At 49.9% G+C, this 23,049-nt stretch overlaps 1 protein-coding gene across 2 annotated transcripts; it reads left to right on the forward strand.

Moving 5' to 3' along the window:
• Nucleotides 1-355: 355 nt before the first annotated feature.
• EXOC3 (exocyst complex component 3) lies at nt 356-21,196 on the forward strand. 2 transcript variants are annotated; one of them, XM_026019146.2, is made up of 13 exons: nt 356-423; nt 1,972-2,162; nt 3,694-3,913; nt 10,110-10,791; nt 12,674-12,791; nt 13,522-13,647; nt 14,721-14,821; nt 16,197-16,307; nt 16,402-16,552; nt 17,790-17,912; nt 19,309-19,470; nt 19,806-19,933; nt 20,731-21,196. In XM_026019146.2, exons 2-13 carry the CDS (start codon nt 2,019-2,021, stop codon nt 20,900-20,902), a joined length of 2,238 nt encoding a protein of 745 aa, XP_025874931.1. In that variant the 5' UTR covers nt 356-423; nt 1,972-2,018; the 3' UTR covers nt 20,903-21,196. The 2 variants fall into 2 exon arrangements, with proteins under 2 accessions (XP_025874931.1, XP_072608754.1); XM_072752653.1 differs by having other exon boundaries at nt 417-691.
• Nucleotides 21,197-23,049: the final 1,853 nt, after the last annotated feature.

Consider the following 23,049-nt stretch of genomic DNA (forward strand, 5'->3'; position numbering starts at 1 on the left):
TCCCCCGGGGAGAGTCCAGGGTGCGGGGACCCCGTCCTGAGGGTCACGGGTGCGGGGACCCCGTCCTGAGGGTCTCGGTCCCCCGGGGAGAGTCCAGGGAGCGGGGACCCCGTCCTGAGGGTCACGGTCCCCCGGGGAGAGTCCAGGGCGCGGGGACCCCGTCCTGAGGGTCACGGTCCCCGGGGAGAGTCCAGGGAGCGGGGACCCCGTCCTGAGGGTCACGGTCCCCCGGGGAGAGTCCAGGGCGCGGGGACCCCGTCCTGAGGGTCACGGTCCCCGGGGAGAGTCCAAGGAGCAGGCCCCCAACCCAAGGCGCCTCCAGCAGCCACTCGGACAGCTCAGGCCCCGCCCCTGCGGCGCGTGACCGGAAGCGGAAGTGCCCGCTCGCTCACTTCCGGCGAGCGGCGGCGGGCGGCGGCTGTGGTGAGTGGTCGCGGGTGGCCGCGGCGGCGGGCGGCTCCGGCGGTGGGTGCCGGGGTCTGGGGCCTGGGAAGCGGGCAGCGCGGCGGCAGCTCCCGAGCACGTCCGCGCTGCGCTGTCGTCCCCGGAGCTCGCGGCCCGGAAGGCCGCGCGGAGGCGGAGGCGGAGGCGGCGGTGTCGCGGTGCCCGGGCCCTGCCCCCTCGGAGCCCCGCCCCCGGCTGGGCGAGGTCGCCGCGGACCCCGGAGCGCCGCCCGTGGAGCGCCGCGGCGGTGAGGAGGACGCGGGGTGGCGGAGGCGCGGGGGAGGCTAGGTCCCGGGGTCGGGGGCCGGTGGGGGGTCGTTGGGCGGGCGCCGCGGGGGCGTGAGGGCGGGGTGCGGGGGTACCTGCGGTGGCCTCGCCGGCCTCCTGGGTGTCGGCCGTCGCCCCTGCCCTCCGCGTGTTCCTGCCCCGCTGGCTTTCGTGTGGAAGCGGCGGGAGGGCCACCTGCGTGCGGAAGGCGCTGGGAACCTGCCGCGCCTTCAGGGTTCTGCTGAGAGCACCGGGGCTGGGGGTAGGACCAGGGAGAAGGGGGGTGTTTCTCATCATTTTAAGAAGTTGTGTACAGAAAACATGGATGCCGAGGGCCTGTAAGGTGTGGGGTCAGGGCCCGCGTGTTTACCAGACCCTGTCCTTGGCCAGGAGCTCACCGGATACCCCTTGGGCATGGGCACCGGCACCCGCGGCCGCTGGGGTGGATGGTAGTTTGGCTTTGGGGTCAAGCCTGTGCGCTCTGCACCTGTGCTCTGCCCTCTCGTCTTGTTTGTCACACCTCCTAAATGTACCAGTGGAGTTTCAGATATTACAAACAGTGGTGATTTTTAAAAACATTATTAAACATTTTTAAATATTTATTTATTTGAGAGAGTGTGCCCACCAGCGAACACGCATGCAGGCGGGGGAGAGCAGAGGGACGGGGAGAGAGAGAATCCGAAGGTGACTCCCTGCGGAGTCAGGGAGCATAGAGCCCTGACCTGGGGCTCCATCTCAGGACGGTGAGATGGTGACCTGAGGCAGAATCAGGAGTCAGGTGCTTCATGGGCTGAGCCACCCAGGTGCCCCAGTAGTGGTTTTTGAGGGGAACCCTAGGGCAGGTGCTGGGACTTGAGCTGAGGCATCTCCTGGTCCTGTGCCTCTGTTCCTCACTGCGGCCTCCCGGCTCTGCTGCCTCACCGGTGTTGCCAACAGCTGCTGTGAAGGCTCCAGAAATTGGCTGTGTCCACGGGAGAGATGGACCTCTGATAGGATGAGGGGTCTGCAGGCCACATCAACACATCCTCTGTTTGTTCATAGCTTTAACTGTAACGTGCCTCTGCTCAACGGTACAGCTGTCTCCAGATCACGCCCTGAAGGTGTATTAAGGAGTTCAGCTTTGTTGGAGTTACTGCTGTCAGAGTTCTCCTTGTAGCGTCTGTGAACAGTTGACCAGTGAACAGTTGACCATTACAGGGAATGAGTTCTGTCCCGTCCTCACTTGTCTTCTCCTGCTCCCTTCTCTCCCTGTGCACGCAGGACTCCTCTAGTATGACTGGTGCAGACACCCCACCTGCTCTCTAACCATGAAGGAGACAGACCGGGAGGCTGTAGCAACAGCTGTCCAGAGGGTTGCTGGGATGCTTCAGCGCCCGGACCAGCTGGACAAAGTGGAGCAGTACCGCAGAAGAGAGGCCCGGAAGAAGGCATCCGTGGAGGCCAGACTGAAGGTACACGACCAGAGAGGCCACAGTCGGGATAGATCCTTTACTCCCAGTCAGGATAGATCCATGGATATGGAGTTTTGGGTTCCTGCACAACATCACGATTGTCATTTTGGTTAATTAGATTTTGTGATGATCTGGAAACAGACAGAATTAGACCATCAGCTTTACTTAAGACATTCTTTCCAACACTACGTTACCAGGCAGTAGATTTATAGAGAAGATAGCAGGAATACTGGAAACACCGAAGGAACAAAGTTTTAAGCACCTAGAAGTGTCCATTTAACTTTTAAACAATATTGGCAGCATAGCACCTATCCTTATTTGTTAAAAGGAATTTTGTTTAGAACTTTCCAGCACACAGTGGCTGGCTGTGCCTGGTACTCTGTTGGCCCTGGGGAAGAAGGAGGGAGGAGAGCAAGGCATATAAATTAAGAATGTGAGAGAGAGGCAAGAAAGAAAATTATTCTTTTTCAAGGTATTTTATGATTGTTTTCGCTTTTGACTTAATTTGTATAAAGAGGTGAGGTTTTGTTAAAACACATACATTCAGTGTAGTTATAAAAACATTAGGATTATGGTCTGGGGTGATTGATGGGCAGCAGAGCGGTCCTGGGGATAAAGAGAATGCCTTTGAGGAAAGTTCATTTTCACACTCTTATGACAGTGAACTCACCTCTCCCCTTGAAAACTCACCAGCAGCAGGCTTGATGAGACAGGATGAGGATCATTCATTTGTACCAAAAATGAAGCCTCCAAAGACTGGACTTACTTAAAACAGTAGTTTTACTTTAATTTATGAAATAGTTTGGATCTGCTACATTTTTAGTCAGCATTTTAATCTGTTCCAGAAACTTGTGGGATTAACTGAGGATCATCATTGTGGCCTAGAAACCTTGTGTAGTCCATTACCATCATCATTAATTATTTCCATGGGCAACTTCCTGCTCCTGGGTCAAGTGTGTTCCTGGCCTTTCCCTCCACTGACTTACACTCCTCCGTGTCCCCTCCCTCTGGCTGTGCCCCTTGCTGATGGCATTTCGGCATGCCCATGGAGTGAGTTCAAATCTCAGATGTACCAGTTCTGCACGGTGGAGCCAACCCTCCTTGAGCTGAATCTGGTCCTGGCTGAGCGGCAGGAGGCCTTCTAGCTCAAAGCTGATGAGCAAGTCCTGACTGTCTTGGATGAGGCCTGAGGGATGCCTGGGGAACCATGTGTGTGGTCATCCTGGGCAGCCAGAGGACCTGAGGCATGCCCATGGTGGTGTCCAGCATCTTCAGGCTGAGGGTCTGGGTAAGGAGTTGGGAGGTCTTCTCAGCAAAACTTTAAAAGGCATTATACTGTTCCAAGGCAGCAATGAAAAAAAAAAAGGAAAAGCTATTTTGTGAATTAGTTAAGTCCTTGTTGAATTTTATTCTCTTTTCTCCAAGTAATGACTGTTCCCAGCTCCTGTGCACTTGAGCATCCTGGGGAAGACTTGTTCCTGGCCATTCCAGCTCTGCTCACAATGCCCTTGCCTCTGGGTGTCTCTCCTAGGCTGCGATCCAGTCCCAGTTGGATGGTGTGCGCACAGGCCTGAGCCAGCTCCACAACGCATTGAACGACGTCAAAGACATCCAGCGGTCCCTGGCTGACGTCAGCAAAGACTGGAGGCAGAGCATCAACACCATTGAGAGCCTCAAGGATGTGAAGGATGCTGTCGTGCGGCACAGCCAGCTTGCTGCGGCCGTGGAAAACCTCAAGAACATCTTCTCAGGTGGCCACTGGGAACAGCAGGGGATGGCGGGTGCCTTGGCCCTTGGGCACAGTGCTGTCTATTCTCTTTCCTGTGATTCGTTTGTCCTCCCTCTTAGGGTGGCGCACAGGCGGATCTAGCTTCTTCTGTCTGGTGTACTTTGTAGACCTGCCTCGGGGTAGATAGTGGGTTTGATTCCCACCTGTATTGTTAACTTCTTGTTTGCACTAAGAGTGGAAGGGACCTGTTGAGCAAGCACAGACCAGTAGAATGCTTGTAGTTCACAGGGATAGGTTAACGAAATAAGTACTGTTAGCTTCATTCCTGAGTCTGCAGTGTTGCTGTCCGATCAGTAGACCAGGTGGGCCTCTGACAGGTGAAGAGAGATGCATCTCTCTGTTCTGGGTGAACAGGACAGAGAGGGGCCAGCTCCCACCTGGAGAGGTAATGCAGGCAAGTGGCCATTCCCAGGTGGAGAAGAGTGTACACAGGCCAGGGGGTGGGGAGGGTAGAGAAAGAACACACTCTGCAGCCTTGGTCAGCATTTGATGGGACCTGATGGAGGCATTGGGGCTGGTTGGGGTGGTGTGGGGACAGGGTGTGGGGGGGTAGCCCTTTGAGAGCTGTGTCCTAGTACCTCACCAGTAAGTATGCTCTGCAGCCTCTCCAGGAACAGCCTCAGTTGTCATGGGGGGTGGGGCTCCATGTCTGCTCAGCACAGTCCAGAGCCCCTCCTACCCCTCATCCCCCACCTTTGACATCCCAGTAAGAAGCCTTAGGATAGTCAGATCCTTTTCCTTCCTTTATCCTGTGTCTGGTCTCAGTGAATTCTTTCTGTCCTTCCCTAAACTCTGCTTAACGCCTGAGTGTAATGTGGTACACAGTTCTTTGCACCACTATAAAGGCACAGCATGGGTGGTCCTGCTCCAGCCACATTGTACCTTGGTGATTTGTGTCCTCTTCCACCCCTGCTCCTCAGACTCCTCTCACGCCCATGTCTGATGGCAGCATTGTTGACTGCGTGGCTCCCTTGCTGTCTGCATGCTTATTTTCCCAGAGTCCGATACTTCGAGCCACGTTCCAAGTTGCTTCTCACACGTCCCCATGAATAGCACAGCATTGACAACTCCATAGTGGCTGCTACGGAAGTAGCTCAACTTGGTGACATTTGGCTGCCTGGAATTGGAACGTAGTCCCCGTGCCCAAATGCTCTTCATGACACTGGGCCAGCACCTTGCTAGTTAATTTCCTTTCTTACGATTTCCTGTTGACTGGTAATATTTCCTTCCAGTCTTGTAAAGTTAATGCTAAATAACCAAAGAGTTACTTTACTGGAAGAAGTTCATTTACAGGACTTGAAAATAATTTTCTTCCCTTGAGGAATGAAAGGCTCTGTTATATCTGTGTTTCTGTTAGGAGTAGACTTTACTGGGAAGATACTGTGCTGGTTTGACCTCCTTCAGACTTCGCATTGCCTGTAATTCGGGAGTACTGTGCATACAACCTTTTTTCCTCCACTTTGTTTTAATAGGAGAGGCCCTTAATATAAAATTTACCATCTTGAGGGACACCTTGGTGGCTCAGTGGTTGAGCATCTGCCTTCAGCTCAGGTCATGATTCTGGAGTCCCAGGATCGAATCCCACATCAGACTCCCTGCATGGAGCCTGCTTCTTCCTCTGCCTGTGTCTTTGCCTCTCTCTCTCATAAATAAATAAAATATTTAAAAAAAATAAACTTTGTTTAAAAAAAATTTACCATCTTGATTGTTTTTGAGTGTACAGTTGTGTGGTGTTACGTACTTTATTATGGTGCAGCTGTCACCCCAGTCTGCCCCCAGAATTCTTTTCATCTTGTAAAACTGAAACTGTACACTGCTGTATGTCACTGACATGCTAGTAAAACAAAAGAAAAAGACCAAACTTGGCACCCACTAGACGATAGCTCCCCATTTCCCCTCCCCTTACTAGTTGGGAGTATATTTAGATTTTCTGTTTCTTCATGAGTTAGTCTCTAGGTATTTGCCATTTCATCTGGGTCATCTTAACTGGTTGGTGTACAATTGTTCGTAGTACTCTCATGATCCTGTTTCTGTACAGTCAATGGTAATATCCCTACTTCCATATCCAATTACAGTATTTGAGTCTTTTTTTTTTTTCAAGTTCATAGCTAAAGCTAAATGTGTCAATTGTCAATCTTTTAAAAAAAAACACCTTTTGGTTTTATCAATTTTCTCTGTTGTTTTCCTATTCTGTTTTGTTTCTCTCTCTTTTCCTCTTTATTATCTCCTTCCTGCTGGTAGTTTTTGGTTTAGCTTATTATTTTTCTGGTTCCCTAAGTTATAAAGTTAGGTTGTTGATTTAATATTTTTCTTTTTCTTTAACATAAATATGCATTGACAGCTATACATTTGTCCTCAACATTGCTGTTACTGATCCCGTAATTTCTGGTGTGCTGGGTTCTTATTTTCATTTGTCTTAAGTATTTTCTAATTTCTCTTGCAATTTCTTCTTTGACCCAGTGATTGTTTTGTTTAATTTCCACTATTTTGTGAATTTTTCATTTGTTACAGATTTCTAACTTCATCTCATTGTGGTTGAAGAAGATACTTTGGAGAATATGTTTCAGAATCTGTTGAGATTTAATTTGTGATCTAACATAAGGTCTATCCCGGAAAATGTTCTCTTGGGAAGAGCATGTGTGTAGCTACTGGGTGGAGTGCTCTTAATGTGTCTGTTAGGTGTAGGTTGATTGTGTTGCTCAGGTCCTTACGTCCTTACTTACCTCCTGACTGGTTGTCCTGTCCACTACTGTAAGTGACATCATCAGGTCTCCCAAATATTATTAGAGAGCTGTCCATACTCCAGTTTTGTGAATTTCTGCTTCGTATATTTTGATGGTCTCTCTTTAGGTGTGAAATTGTTTATAATTGTATCTTCTTGCTGTAAAGAGCCCTTGATGAACATATCATGCCTTCTTCTTCTCTTGTAAACATGTTGATTTCAAGTCTACTTTGGTATTAGAGCCTCTTGCTCTATTTTGGTCACTGTTTGCCTGGAACATCTTCTCCCACCCTTTCATTCAATCTGTTTGGATCACCAGTGAGTCTCTTGTAGATAGCATATGGTCAGATCTTGTGTTTTTATCCATTCTGCCAGTCTCTGTCTTTTGATTAAAGAGTCTAATCCATTTACATTAGAGCAATTACTGAAAATAAGTGGCTTACTTTTGTCACTTTGCTATTTGATTTCTATGTGCCTTACAGCTTTCTCATCTTTTTTTTTTTCCTAAAATATTTTATTTATTAGAGAGAACACTAGAGAGAAAGCAAGCACAAGTTGGAAGGCAGAGGGAGAGGGAGAGAAGCAGGTGCCCCCCTGAGTGGGGAGCCCGATGTGGGGCTCTGTCCCAGGACCCTGGGATCATGACCTGAGCCGAAAGCAGACACTAACTGACTGAGCCACCCGGGTGCCCCATTGCCTTTTTTTTTTTTTTTTAATTTTTATTTATTCATAAGAGACACACACAGAGAGGCAGAGACCCAGGCAGAGGGAGAAGCAGGCTCCATGCAGGGAGCCCGACGTGGGACTCAGTCCCGGGACTCCAAGATCACGCCCTGGGCCAAAGGCAGATGCTCAACCGCTGAGCCACCCAGTGTCCCTTGCATGTCATTTCTGCATCGTCTTTTTTTTGTGTTTAGTTGAAAAAAAAAAATTTTTTTTTATGGTGAAATGTTTTAATTCCTTTCCATTTCCTTTTTTACGTATTCTAAAGCTATTTTCTTTGTGGTCACCATGAGGATTACATTTAACATCTAAAGTTAAAATACTCTGAATTTATACCAGCTTAACTTCAGTAACAAGCAAAAACTTTGTTTCTACATGATACTGTCCTCCGCCCCTTTCAGTTATTGATATCACAGAATTATATCTTTATACATTGTCCAGAAACTTTGACTCTTTTATATACATTAGTCTCTCAAATTAGGTAGAAAACACAATGTGGAATTGTAAACCAGTTACAGTAATAATTAGCTTTGGACAAATAATTTTTTTTTCCTAAATGTATTAATCTTTTAAATTATGTAGAACAACAACAAAAAAAATTATGTAGAACAGTAGGACGGCTGGGTGGCTCATCGGCTCAGTGTTGGAGCATCTGCCTTTGGCTCAGGTTGTGATCCCAGGGTCCTGGGATCAAGTTCCACATCAGGCTCCCCGCAGGGAGCCTGCTTCTCTCTCTGCCTGTGTCTATGTCTCTCTTTCTGTGTCTCTAATGAATAAATAAATCTTTTTAAAAACAAATAAGGTAGAACAAAAAGTAAAATTACAAACCAAAGTTATCCTAACACTAGCTTTTTATAGCTGCCTGAGTATCTGCCTTTACTATGATCTTTATTCCTCCATCCCACTGTGAGTTACTGTCCAGTGCCCTTTCATCTTACCTAGGATTCGTTGCGGCAGCTCTCCAGAGTTAGGAGCACTCAGCTTGTGTTCGTCAGCAGTGCGTTTGTATCTCTTTCACATTTTTTTTTTTTTTTTTAAGATTTTATTTATTTGAGAGAGCACATGAGCAGGGACAGAGGCAGAGAGGCAGGCTCACCACTGAGCATGGAGCCCGACAAGGGCCTTGGTCTCAGGACCCTGAGATCACGACTTGAGCCAAAGGAGGACGCTTCGCCAACAGAGCCACCAGGTGCCCCCTCCCTCACTTTTGAAGGATGGTTTTGCCAGATGTCCAGCCCTGGGGTGACAGTTGTTTTCTTTTGGTATTTGATGCTCCCAGCCCCCTGCGCTCAGCCTCCAAAGCATCAGATGAAAAATCTGCTTGTGGCTTCACTAAGGCTGTCTTGTAGGTGATCTGCTGCTTCCCTGCACTGCTTTCCTGGTTCTCTCCTTGTCTTTGATTTTCAGCAATTTGTTTTAATGTGTCTTGTTCTGGGTCTCTGAGTAATTCCTCCTTGGAGTTTATTTAGCTTTTAGATGTTTATATTCCTGTCTTTCATCAAGTTAAGCATGTTTGATCATTATTCAGCTTCTCTGTCTCCTTCCCTCTTTCCTCTTCTGGAGTGCCCACAGTGCCCGTGCTGTCACTTGATGCCCCCCAGGCCTTAGGCTGTGTCCATTCTGCTTTGGTCTTTGTTCTTTCTGGCCCTCACACTTGGTAATTTCCGTTGTCCCACCTTTGCTGGTTTTTTCTTCTGTTAGATCTGCCCTTGAATCCCTGAAGTAGAGTTTTTGTTTCAGTTACTGTAGTTTTTATCTCCAGAATTGTTTTTTGTTACTTTGTAGGTTTCCTGTCTCTTCATTGAGGTTTGCATTTTGTTCCTGATCATTTTCTAGACTTTCCCCACATCTTTTAGTCCCTGGTGCACATTTACAACTTGTTTTAAAAGATGGACCACCTAGTGTTTCAGGGATTATTTTTTCCCCTTGAATCTCTATACTTTCCTCTTTTTATGGCTTTCGATTTTGTTGTTGAACATTGGACATTTGAATCAAATAACATAATAACTCTGAAAACCAGATTCTCCTCTTAGGGTGTCTGATTTCTGTTTACTGTTTTTGTTTTGGTTATTGTAGGCTATCTCTGTGCTGAGAATCAGACTGAGATGTAAACTAAAGACTCTCTTTGAACCTGGACCTTTCCCTGAGCCTGTGCAGGCACTTTTTAAATTCTCCTGTATATGAAGTTGCTCTTGAACATTCTGGTCTTTAATGTCTGAAGGGGAAAAGGCACTGGTTCCTTTTTTTTTTTTTTTTTTTAAGGCACTGGTTCCTTAAGTCATCTGGCTCTAGGGCAAGGAGTTTACAGCATGGGTAGCCTGAGTGCAGTAATGATGGGTTCCACCACTATGTCTGCATCTCCCTGATTGGAGGCAGCAGCCAGATCCCCAGTATTTGGAAGACGTGCTCCTTTTTGCTCTCTCTGGTTCCCTCAAGATGTGTGCATGCTGCTTCAGGAATGCATGGTGGGCTAGGGCTGGGAAGCTCCTGTGCCAAGAGCTGAAAGTGACCAAAAGTCAGCCAGCTTACGGCCAAGCCTTCTCCTGGAAGTGGCCTGCCTTCTGCAGACTGCACAGTTACAGAATAGTTACTCAGATTTTGCCAGTGAAAATGCTGTCTGGCTGGGTAGCAGGTTCCCTTCTCTGCCATCTTGCCAGCGTCCAGCACAGCCTTGTGTGGTTTTTCACAGTGCCCTCTTGTGCCTTTTCCTTAGTGCCCGAGATTGTGAGAGAGACCCAGGACCTCATAGAACAAGGGGCACTCCTGCAAGCGCATCGGAAGCTGATGGACCTGGAGTGCTCCCGGGATGGGCTGATGTATGAGCAGTACCGCATGGACAGTGGAAATACTCGCGACATGACCCTTATCCACAGCTACTTTGGGAGCACGCAGGGGCTTTCAGACGAGCTAGCCAAGCAGCTTTGGATGGTGCTGCAGAGGTCTCTGGTCACTGTTCGCCGTGACCCCACCTTGCTTGTTTCAGTTGTTAGAATTATTGAAAGGGAAGAAAAAATTGACAGGCGCATACTTGATCGAAAAAAGCAAACTAGTTTTGTTCCTCCCGGGAGGCCCAAGAATTGGAAGGAGAAGATGTTTATCATCTTGGACAGAACTGTGACTACGAGAATTGAGGGTACCCAGGCAGATACCAGGGAGTCCGACAAGATGTGGCTTGTCCGCCACCTGGAAATCATAAGAAAGTACGTCCTAGATGACCTCATCATTGCCAAAAACCTGATGGTTCAGTGTTTCCCTCCCCATTATGAGATCTTCAAAAACCTCCTGAGCATGTACCACCAGGCCCTGAGCACGCGGATGCAGGAACTTGCGTCTGAAGACCTGGAAGCCAATGAGATCGTGAGCCTATTGACGTGGGTTTTAAACACGTACACGAGGTGTGTCTGGGTGTGCTTCTGTACCTCTGTTAGTAGAACGGACTCCTCTAGCGTGTGCTTAGTACCCTGTTTGTTTTTTGCTGCTGGAAGTCTTCTGATCCATCTGTGGGCTTACTCTTGAGGTCAGGTCCCAGTCTCTGGTGTTCTTGTGGTACCCCTGCCCTTGATGTCCCATCTCTGTCGAGCAGCTCAGCCTTGGGCCTTCCTATGACCCCAGGTGACTGCTATGCACTAACTCAAGTCCTCCTGGTGGCACCGAGTATATGGTTTCACCCCATTGGATGGGTGAGGAGACAGAGGCTCCCTCCTCCTAGCTTCCAGTGCCCCTGTTTGCTTTCTTCTCACCAGTACCCTAGGACAGTCTGTTCTTTTTGCATTTCAGCCTTGAGGTTTTTGTCACTTCACAAAAGGGACATGAGCGATTTTGTGTTTTTATTAGTGTGAGGTTGGGTTTGAGAATTGAGACGATGGTGGGGTACTCTGACATTTTTTAAGGTTGGCTAGCTGAGGAGACGGTGCATTTTGATTTGCAGGGTTTTGAGAATAGAGAACAGTGTACATTGCTGTATTGGAATTATTTTTAGTCTGTCTTATTGCTTGTGTGCAGAAATTCATTAAACCTACTTTGGCAAAAAGATTTGGGGTGTTTAGTTTGTATTTTGGTAACTGGTTATAGTAGAGAATGTGTACGTCTCAACATAAGAACATGAGTGAGAGAAATTACCTCTCACTCATGATGATGGTGGTTACTGGCACGTTTGCAGCTTCACTGTGCCAGGCCTGGGTGCTGCCTCCCCGGCCCTGCTCTTACCCAGCCCATGAGTCAGTGATCACCACTTCCCATCCTTTCCCTTCTTTGTGTAGGCCTCCATGTCACGTTACCTGATGAGGAAGGTTAGATCATCTTTGTTCTGTGCTTGAGGAAACTGGGGTGCCGGGGGTCGCACCCGTCGTTTACCTGACCAGCGGGTGGGGAGCAGGAGTAGAGTAAGCCCTGGGCCCTCATCCCTGCTCTGGCCACCACACTGGGTGTGCATTTGTTGGTGTGCACAGTTTTGTGTCTGAGTTTTGTGTGTTTTTCTGTGTGTGGACTGCTGCATACTGGCCATCACTTTCTAGCATTTGGACTTTCTTGTGGGAAAAACTGAACAACTTTCATACTAGAAGCATTTCACACTGAATTAAGGTTCTTGGGTGAAAATGTAGGTTGAGTGAATAGTGTTTTGATACTTGCAAAATCTTATGGAATGCCTTCACTCTCCAGAATACCTTGTATTTCTTACAGATAGTGGACCAGTTGTTAGGACTCCATGTTTGGTTGTGAATTTGTGTTTAGGGAATATAGCAAAAGGCATGTGAATTTTCTGAACCCAACCACACACAGATATTAACTGCTTTTCATGGATACTTTCTTCTGAAATTCCGTCCACATCCCTGTCTTCTTAAGCACAGTTGCCTGAACACGTTAATGCTTTCTGCTGACTCGTGCTCTGTTAAGAAGCACAGGGATCAGCAGCATTCTCTTCAGCGCATACATTTCTGAATCAGGGTGCTCGTGTGCCATTCCCTTGTTTGACAGAGCCTGTGTACTTGTCACCTAGGGTTTGCCAGGCCCTGGCCTTCCCCAGGGTCAGACCAAGCTGACCTCCCCACCACAGGCTTTCTTTCCTGTGTGATGTGGATGCAGTGGGGCTGAGAACAAGGGACAGAGGTGCCTTGTGTGGCCACATCTTGCCCAGTGCTCTCCCCAGGGGGCCACTTCCCCTTCCTGACACAGTGTTGAGGGTGGTTGGGCATTTGTGTGTCAAAAGAAATAGCAATGCTTAGCTAAGCATTTTGTCTGCCCAGTAATTATTCTTTGTCATCCCTGGTTTTGCCGCAGTGGAGAGATGATGGGGAACATGGAGCTGGCCCCGGAAGTGGATGTCAGCACCCTGGAGCCTTTGCTTTCTCCAGATGTGGTCTCTGAGCTGCTTGACACATACATGTCAACTCTCACTGTGAGTAGAGCAGTGTGTGCCCAGCCACGCTGTGTGGGCTCTCTGGTCACACCAAAACCGAGGCCCCGTAGGTCACAGAATGCAGGGGAGAAACCTGCTTTGATGTCGGCTTCCGAAGGATATGTGGGCTCTGGTTCTGGGAAATTGGGTCTTGAAATATGTGTTGGCCAGTTAGCAGAGAGGGTGGCTCATTCTCTGGCCCTGGATCTGGAGAATGGGGCGTGTGTTCCATAGGTACAGAAACCACATCTGGCTACAATGGTGAGCCTGTCCATGGGCAGTGGTGCCTGCCAGCCTCTTAGAGCTGAGCCCAGGATTGAGAGGGTGGCACGGGGGGCCTAAGGCCCCCGCCTCTCCTGTGACCTCCAGATGGTCTACGAGTGACATGAGGAGGTCAGGGTCTGCTTCCTAGGACAGAGTGTGCCCGAGCAGCAGACAGCATTCTGAGATGCTGAGCCTCACACTGGGCAGCAGGGGAGGGCTGTGTGGTCTTCCATGGACAGGCCTGCTGAAGGCCTATCAGCCTGGCCTCCTGCAGTGCTGCTCATCTGAAAGGTGATCAGTGAAGGCAGCTTGTGGGATGGCTTCCCTGGCATCCCCTGGTTTGGAAACAGGAACTCCCAGGGCCCTGAGTTTGGTTACCGCTGCTACATTGCAGAGAGATGCTGTGTGCATTGCCTCAGGGGGCCTGTTCTGTTCTTCCTTTTCCTGCAATGCTCAACTTCTTTAGTCAAACATCATTGCCTGGCTGCGGAAAGCACTAGAAACAGACAAGAAAGACTGGATAAAAGAGACAGAGCCCGAAGCGGACCAGGATGGGTACTACCAGACGACACTCCCCGCCATCGTCTTCCAGGTACCATCCTGTACTTCTGGGGTTCATTGCTGGATTGCTCCTGGGGTCTGTGAGTTTTACAAATGACCGTGAGTGCCTCCCTCCATTATAAAGACAGAGGGAGCCCCACCTGATGCCTGAGGCCCCTCTCTGAAGCAGGAGACATCGAGGGACACCAGTGCTAAGCAGTTTTGCCCAGAGTTACTCTAGTTTTCCTAAAATGTTTGAATTTGAACTAGAACCTAATTCCGTGTTATTTGCATGCGATGCTCATATTTGAGTTTGGTTGTTTGATGTTTTCTGATGTTGTAATTACAGTGGCTGAGATTTGTCCTCAAAAATGCCACCTGATTGAATATAAGCTGGGCGAGAGCCCTTTATATTTTTCACAGTAATCATGCCTTCTTATGGTGTGTTTACTTCTTGATGCCTGGCACCCAGGGTGTCCTCCAGCTTCTTACTGTCCTTCCTTCGGGCCTGTTGGCTTTTCTTCCTGGAGGAAGGTGTCTGGCAGGAAGAGGGCTGAGCCATGTTCTAATCCTTGATGGGACCATGTCACTGGAATGTATTTGGGTGCCAGCTGGGCACAAGTGAGCACTGTGGGCATCTATCTGGGTGACCCCTTAGCAGCAGGTGGGGCCTGACCCTTTCCTTTATTTTGGAAACTGGTGTCATGACAGAACACGTACCACAGGCCTGGGGTGAACTGGGCCTTCCGGTGCTTCTCCACCTCTCCACCTGTGGCTCCTCTCAGCTCCCAGTGCTTCGTAAGGAATCCGCGTCACAAATCACAGCCCAGCCCCTGGCACCCATGTGACCCCAGCTGCACCCGACCTCCCTGGGCCCCGTGTCCCTGTCAGCTTTCCCTCTTTGTGGAGACCAGCTTGTTTGCAGGTAATTAGGAAGTGATTCACTTGGGTCTTTTCACCTGGTGAGAAGGTTTAACTAACTTGTTAGTTTTTGAGTGGTTTCTTTTTTCTTTTTTTTTCTTTCTGAATTTGGAGTATAGCACTTGGCAGATAGGGGTTTTACATAATGGGGAACTTGCACCTTTGTGAGTTTATATTAGAATTCATAAGTTCTCCAATTTCTAGATGTTCGAACAGAATCTTCAAGTTGCTGCTCAGATAAGTGAAGATTTGAAAACAAAGGTACTCGTTTTGTGTCTTCAGCAAATGAACTCTTTCCTGAGTAGGTATGTATTTTTGACGGTGTGCTCATCTAGGAAGTATATGTTTTTAAAACTTTTTAAAAGCAAAATTTTGGTCTTAATATGCCTGATATTAAAAAAATGCTTTTAAGTCTGGATATGCTGCATGACCTTTGTTATTTTGAAACAAGCCATTTCTTACCATCCTCCTTTGGAATGGATTCACTGTTCTCCTGAGAGCCCAGATGGGCCTGCTCGGCCTCCAGACAGAGGCTTCCTTTCTTTCCTCATCTGCACTGCCCAGGGCCTGGGAGGGACTCCTTCAGTGGAAGTGGGCCCTCCCAGGGGGCTAGGTGTGGCTCCAGGATGCCCCTCCCTTTGACTCCTGCCTGAAGATTTTCAACACAGCAGCGAAAGAATGGCTTAAAAAACCTTGACCCCTCATCTCCCTTAAAAAGCTGTTCCTTTTTTAAAGCACCCTCATCTGCACTCCCCACCGCCCCCACAAGTACTTTAAGGCAGATTCCATTTGGGCATGTCATTCCCTGTTCTAACTTGGACCTCAGGATCCTCTGCACCAAGTTTACATGTGGGTTTCCCCTGTGGTTTCAGACCCTTTTTCTAGTTATACATTGAGACTGGGCTGGCAGCAGGTCCGCAGTGTGTGGGGTCCTCTGGGCTCCCAGGTCTTGGGTGCAGGAGTATGGCCTCGCCCCTCCTTCAGCTGATTATCTAGTAGTCCCCAGCACCTTCTTGTCTATCCCTAATGACCGTCTGCCTGTAAGCCACATGTTGGCTAGATCTAAAGGCTTGTGGGATTCACTGTTTTGCAAGAACCCTCCATAGGCCATGTGCATGCTCCACATTGCAGTACATCACATAGTGCATGTCCCTCTCTCCTGCCCTAGAGACCCAGGGTCCCCATCACTGATGCACCTGGGGATCATGGCCTTAGTCATTTTGTTAGGAGAACGAGGAAATCTTTCTCATCAACCCCAAAACTTTGATTTCCTGAACCACACGGACAGAAAGGTAGAGTACGTAATTATTTCCCTTTAATTGCCAGTTTTGTTTGTTCCTTTTTTAAGGTCTTTTAAACATATGTACAGTGCATTGTGGTGTTCTATAATTCTCTACTCACAAATACTTCAAAATATTTATATAATCAGAATACTGAATCATACTTCAAAGCCTGATATAAAATTTATTTTCAGTAATCCATTTAGAATGATCAGCTTCCCTGATTTTTCATTTGTACAGATTATCCAAAGATGTATTTTATTTTTAAAGACGCACCTGGCCAGATCCTAGCAGTGCCAAATGTATTTATCAGGTGTAATGTCGTCCTGGTTTCTGGTACACCCCCAGGTGCCCCCTTACTGAGAGTTTTCCGGGGGGGGGGGGTGCTGTGTGTTCTCAGATACAAAGAGGAAGCTCAGTCGTACAAAGAAGAGCACCTGCGGAATCGGCAGCACCCACACTGCTACGTCCAGTACATGATTGCTATCATCAACAACTGCCAGACCTTTAAGTAAGTGACCGCGGTGACAGAGTAACCCAAGAGCAAGAGAGCGGGAGGTAAGGAGACTCAGCCGCTTCACCGAGCCTCAACTCTTTCCTTACAGAGAATCCATAGTCAGTTTAAAAAGGAAATATTTGAAAAGTGACATGGAAGAAGGCGTGTCTCTGAGCCAACCGAGCATGGACGGGATTCTGGACGCCATTGCAAAGGCGGGCTGCAGCAGCCTGCTGGAGGAGGTCTTCCTGGACCTGGAGGTGGGGTCTGACTCTTTGCTGCTTCATTTCCAGGCTGAAAACAGTGTTTCCATCCTGTGTGCCCTCTGCGACGTACCCTGTGCCTGAGCAGAACGGACACTGCAGTTCACATTTCTCACTGTTAACGGGCCTTTGCTTCCCTGCGATGTGAGCCTTGTGTGACACAGGCCCACTTGAGGTCCTTCTTGGGTAGTTGGTCAGATTGCTAGGAAATATTAAAGGGACTGATCTGCTCAGTGGATCAGTACAAAATGGAAACACACATGTAGAAGACAGTATAGTCATGAGCAAATTCTTGATACTGGAATGCGAACACACATCACATGGACCAGTCTCAGCTTCGAATAAAAATACAAAACCGAGTCATTAACAAAATGCATTTAGCATCCTATCAAAGGCATGATACACTAAGAAACAAGATTTATTTCAGAAATACAAAAAGGGGTTTAGCGTTATGTAGATGCAGGGGTGGACACCGGAGGTCCTGCTGGGAAGGAAGTAGCTGAGCGGTGGGATCATTTTGTGAGGGCTGTAATTTTCTCACAGATGGTTTAGGAAACACATGAAATGAATTCATTTGAAATTATTTCAGAATAAAAAAAAATAAAAAAAGTAGATAAAGGATATGAGTAAGCCTTTTCACAGAAAAGGGACTACAAATGTCCTAAATGGGAAAACAGCACACTCCGTCTTCTGATCTTCAGAGACAGACACACCAAGTATGCTCTGTTGCTTCATGGGGTGCCAGGTGTTTTGCAGGTGTGGGAACAGAGATGCCATCGTGTGTTCTCTGTGGCTGTCATTTTTGGAGGGCAGTGTGGAAAGTTTGCCGGGTTTTAGTTCAAGTACTTGTTGACCGAGCAGTTAATACTTTCAGGACTCTCACCTGCAGAAATGCACAGATTAGTTGCAGTGTTATTTATCATTGCAAAATGTGAACAGGTTTTGGTGTCCCATCAGGACTGGGTAAATAAATTTCAGGATATCCATATAACATACTTAAATGATAAAGGCAGGTATGTACAGACAGATGTCCTCAGTGAATGCCAGCTCGTCACGGAAGTAGTGCTGATGACTGTCTCAACAGTTATGGCACGTGTTTGCCGGTTACACACCGGTGGAGGTTTCACGTGTGTATCACTGTCACATGATGTCCCTGAGGCTCTGTGGCACCTTCCTCCTAGGTACACGTGACTCAGGGACGGTGTACAGGTGACATTTTCTGTGTTTTTTTCAGCAACATCTCAGTGAGCTGATGACAAGGAAGTGGCTGTTAGGATCCAATGCTGTGGACATTATTTGTGTTACTGTGGAAGATTATTTCAGTGATTTTGCCAAAATTAAGAAGCCGTATAGAAAGGTATGAGTGTGGATACTGTCATGTGGTTGTGAGCTCGCCTGCAGGCCAGAGCCCCCCTGGCACCTTGTGTGGAACTCAGTGTCCAGTTGGTTCTTCCATGAGTGGACATTCACAGGTGGTTTATTAACCTCGGGAGGCATGAGACAGGAGTATGTGAAGGTAAGCCAGGTGCAGGTAATGCTGCTGCTGCTCACTTAACCTTACTGCCCCCTGACACCACACCAAACCCTCCTGGACACATGGCCACAGACCAAGGCCTCGCTTGTGCTAGAGACCTCCCCACCAGCCCCGAGGACACCTAGAAGGGAAGCTGGGGGCCATGCCTCTGGACCAAGGACGAATAGCGGTTCCCTCCCTAGGATCTGTGTCCAGGGCACTGGCAGGCTGCCAGCTTTTGTCCACTCCAGCAGAAGCCCCAGGGCTCTTCTCTTTGTAGCCCTGGAGGACCTAGGAGCCCTGCTGCAGATGCCCAGAGTCCCTGTGGGCCTCGGCTGTGTCATCCCCCTGGGGCTTCCCCGAAGGGGCATTTCCTCCCACAGGGCTTGGGCATCCCTCCTCATGGATCTTCCGGGCATTAGGCGGCACTTGCTGTTATTGCTCTAACAAGTGAGACATTTATTTATTTATTAAGATTTTATTTGTCGGAGGGAGAAGCAGGCTCCCTGCGGGACTCAATCCCAGGACCCTGGGGTCACGTCCTGAGCTGAAGGCAAAAGCTCAATCATTGAGCCACCCAGATGCCCACAAGTGATAGATTTTAAAAAGTCAGACATTGCGAATGTTTTTTCCTGGCTTACAGGAAGTGGTTTTGATATACTGACTTCGTGCTCAGAATGTTTTGATTATTTCTAGGATTTGTCTCGGGATCCTTTCAGATCTCTGTAGGCACTTGTATTGTGTCAGCAGGGACACTTTTCATCTCTGGTTCTCACACTTTCGTGTCTTCTTGTCCTGTGGTGACTTGGACCCAATACAGGCCTCATTTGAGTCCTTGTTTTAAAGGAAATTCTTGTGACCCTGCCAGTGAAAGTGGTACCTGTAGGGTGAGCTGGTGATTGGAACCAGACTGACTCAGGCGCCCAAGGCTATTGGCTGTTCACAAGTCCGGGCGCTACCCTCTAGTCTGTTGCTGGTACAGTTTTTGGTGCCACCGTTTATTTCTGTAAACGTTTGGTTTGTTGATTTCATAGTTGGTGCTGAGGAGCCCCTGCGCGTGGCACTCCCCGCGGGGCTTGTCTGGTATGACAGTCACCACTTTTACTGCTTCTGGAAAGAAGCCTAGTGAATAACTTAACCACCCATGTGCTCCTTCAGGTTCTGCCGTCTGTGGATGGGGGCGGGGTGGGGGTCTCAGTGAGGCGTTTGGCCTGCCTGCCGACCCCGTTTTTGTCCGCAGAGGATGACTGCAGAGGCACAGCGACGCGTGGTGCTGGAGTACCTGCGGGCCGTCATGCAGAAGCGCATCTCCTTCCGCAGTGCAGAGGAGCGCAAGGAGGGCGCTGAGAGGATGGTCCAGGAGGCCTCGCAGCTCCGCCTCCTATTCCGGAAGCTGGCCTCAGTGAGTGTTGCCTTGGCTCTGTTTCCCCCTGGGGCTGTTGAATCCATCATGGGCCAGTCATGTCAGGGACTGAAAGACCAGTGTGTCCTCCCTGTGGCTGGGGGTAGCTTCAAGGGCGTAGCTCCCAGCCTCACAGGGGCTGCCCTGGCCAGACTGGTCCTGCCTCCGTGGGCTGCCTGCCCCACCTTCAAAGCATCTCTGCTGAGGATATGCAGGACAGCTCCCCTGTGGGCCAATCCTGAGCCTTTGGCGGCCACCTGGGTCACAACATTCAACAGAGACGTGGCCTGTATCCCCTCACGGTGCTCGGCAGCTGTGCGCACGCTGTCTTCCAGGGGTTTGGTGAGGATGCAGATGGACACTGTGACACCATTGTGGCCATCGCAGAAGTTATTAAGCTGACAGACCCATCTCTGCTCTACCTAGAAGTCTCCACTCTGGTCAGCAAATACCCAGACATCAGGTAAAGGCCCACGTGCCATCCGTGTCAGCTAGAATTCATGAAATGGGGCGGTAAGCTCATTCCTAGGGCCACTGAGAAAGGTTGTAGGGCCTGACCGTCAGGTGTGAGCAGCACTGGGGTCACACCTGACCTGGGAGAGCAGGCTGTGTGGAACGTGGCCAGGAGCAGAGCGCCTGCAGAGAGCAGTAACAGACGCATCCATGTCTCTCTGCTTCCCTAGCCCTGCTGCTGGACCTGGGGCCCCTGGGACCCCAGCATTGGTACACGCACCTCCCAGTGTCAGCACAGGTGGGGACCAGGGGGCCCAGTGCAGGTGGGGCGTCACCGCACTCCGTGCACTGGCGGGGATGGTGGCAGAGCACAGGGACTCCAGGAAGCTCATCTTGTGCTGTGGATTCAGAGAAGGAAGCCTTGAACCTCCTCAGGACAGCACCTCCTTCAGCCAGCATCTTCCTGCCAATGCTCTGGGCTTGCTGTCACCAGGAGGGACTGGCAGTTTTGTGCTCTCCAGGGGCCTCTGGCCCTGGTTAGACTGTTGAAGATCTAGGAGAGCAGAGTTTAAACAACTCTGTGACTGTTGGTTGAAGAAAAGACCGCAGTGAGAGGAGGACGGAGGTTTCTCTCCCATCATGATGAGGGGCCCACACCTGTGGTCCGTGGTGGTCCACCCTGCTCCAGGGCCTCAGAATTGGCCAGGCTGGGCAGGGCGAGCCTTGGGGGCAATTTGAGTGGGGCATGGGGGGTGAGCGGCTTTTGGAGCACAGCCTGACATGTCCCCGGTGTCCCCGTGCCTGCAGGGATGAGCACATTGGTGCACTGTTGGCCATGCGAGGGGATACCAACCGGGACATGAAGCAGACCATCATTGAGACGCTGGAGCAGGGCCCAACGCAGGCAAACCCAAACTACGTGCCCATCTTCAAGGAGATCGTGGTTCCCAGCCTGAACGTGGCAAAGCTCCTCAAGTAAGCTGTCAGGCCCCAGCCTCGCCCAGTACTGTGCCTGTCACCCCACCCCTGGAATCCAGCAGCAGCCAGAGTAACGAGACGCCCACTTCTGCGTGCCTGCCTCCTGCTGCCATGCTCACGGCCTCGTGAAGAACAGGCAGTCTGACGGCCGTGCTCTTCTGGCTTTCTCATTTTCTTGCTGTCCTGTGTGAGGCAGCTGTGGTGTCCCCAGAGCCCCAGGTCTCCCCCATGTCTGCCCAGTGTCCACACCTCCGGAACTGCTGCTCAATAAAAGAGTCTGAATTCCTGAAGGGAATAGACGACTTCCCTGATGTGAAGGTTTTCTTAGTAGGGATGGTCTGGTAAAGCCTCCAGTGCCAGGAAGCTGCGTTCAGGTTCAGGGTGTGCCTCAGCCCACACGGGGCCCTGTCCCGCTGCAGGCTCTGATGTGCTGAGCCCTGCAGGAGTCAGGCAGGCGTCTCCCCAGTGGGCCTCGCCACAGGTTCCATGCCACAGGTTCCAAAGGAGCACCCTGGTACCGGGTGGGTGTGGCTGGGCGGAACCTTGAGGGGAGAGAGTGATGTCAGGAGCCTCGGGTCTGATGAAGTGAAATCGCCGGTGAAGGCAAACATTTACGTGACACGGGATCCCTCAGGCCCCTCTGCATGGCCATCTCTCCACGCCAGAGGCTCTGGTGGTGGCCTCGTTTGCACATTAGTCTGGAATCGCACAGTAAACGGGCTGCAGCAGCATAAACAGTGGGCCATTTGCGGGTCCTGACCTGTCCCCACCAGCCGCAGTGGGATCTCAGGTATGCTTGCACCCTGGTTCACCGAGTGCTGCGGGCTAACGGGGGGCAGGGAGAGTTGCCCCTGGGACTGCTGGGTCAGGAGGGGGGAGTGCAGCCCCTTCCCCACTATGCCACCAGCCCCGCAATGCAGTCCCTCTGCTGCTCTGTGTGTGGCTGCATGGCCTGCTTGGAGCACTCAGCGCAAGCCTCTGAGGGGCTCTGTTTCCTCTCCAGCCACGCTAAAGACAGAGTCCATCACTGCACTTATTTTCTCTTCTGGAGAGTAAACAATTCACCGGTAGGACTTTTTCTTCTAAGAATCAAAACCTAAATGCAATTAAGTGACTAAACACCAGATGCACTTCTTAGAAATGCTTCTGGCTCAGAAGAGAGGTAACTTCTATAAATACGGAACTAATGTCCTATCTCTTTGTGTCTGTGTTAAGTGTATGTTTTACCATCTAGTGGGGAGTAAGTGCCAAATGTTTTCAAACTAATAAAGTCAACAGTTAACTATCACTAATTATTGTCCCTTATAACAGTAAAAATACATTTATTATTTCACTATCTGAATTTTCACTCCACGTTACTTCAGGAAAAAATAACGAGGGTGAACATTCAAATAATGACGGCAGATCCCCATGGCACATCTGGTCCTTGCAGTGTTCTTGCTCTGGCTGTGGGATGGTCACCCCAGCTTCGGGGATGGTGGCGGCAACGGTGGGTGAAGCTCTGGCCACCTGGCATGAAGGCCAGGTGCCACATTCCAAGTAATGGGACATCTGACTTTGAAGGCAGTCCATTGACCAGGGTGGGGTGAGAGTGGGCAGCGGAGGGCCACGTCCCGGGGGGCAGGGGACAGCCTAGGGGACAGTCCTCCAGGCCACATGCTGGGAAGTGGGTTTAACAGGTTAGGCAGCCTGCAGCCCGTACCAAGAACAGGTCGTGTTGGGCCACTGTGGCCTCACTGGTCTTGGGGTTGTTATTAGAACACTTGCCATTCAGTTGAGAGTATCTTTCAAGGTAGGGGATCTCCTTGACATTAAAGTTTTATTCATCGGATTTCCAGGGCATGGTGGAGGGGTCTCCTGAACACCATAGTGTAGTCATGTGAGCACAGACACTGATGCTTACCTGGAGGGCTGCATATAGTCCACGCACGGAGTGCCTGGAGAGGGAGGGCCACACGGGGGCTGCTGGCTGCCCCGCCCGCCCTCCTGGATATGGCACGGCCCTGCAAGGACACATGGCTCAGAGCCGGGAGAAGCCCAGAGAGGGGCTCCCTGAACAGCAGGCCTGGGAAGAGCCAGTGGGGCTGCAACAGACACGGCGGGTTGAAGTGATGCTCCTCCCAGCCCCAGAGCACCGGACACGGATGG

The sequence above is a fragment of the Vulpes vulpes genome, chromosome 3 (genome assembly GCF_048418805.1).
Source record: "Vulpes vulpes isolate BD-2025 chromosome 3, VulVul3, whole genome shotgun sequence".
Taxonomy (NCBI): domain Eukaryota; kingdom Metazoa; phylum Chordata; class Mammalia; order Carnivora; family Canidae; genus Vulpes; species Vulpes vulpes.

What these genes read in the sequence shown, in the direction of transcription:
- EXOC3 (XM_026019146.2), top strand. Translation starts at nt 2,019, where the DNA reads ATGAAGGAGACAGACCGGGAGGCTGTAGCAACAGCTGTCCAGAGGGTT. An exon ending in ATGAACTCTTTCCTGAGTAG is followed by an intron (nt 14,822 to 16,196) that starts GTATGTATTTTT and finishes GTGTGTTCTCAG; the next exon opens with ATACAAAGAGGAAGCTCAGT. An exon ending in TATTCCGGAAGCTGGCCTCA is followed by an intron (nt 19,471 to 19,805) that starts GTGAGTGTTGCC and finishes GCTGTCTTCCAG; the next exon opens with GGGTTTGGTGAGGATGCAGA.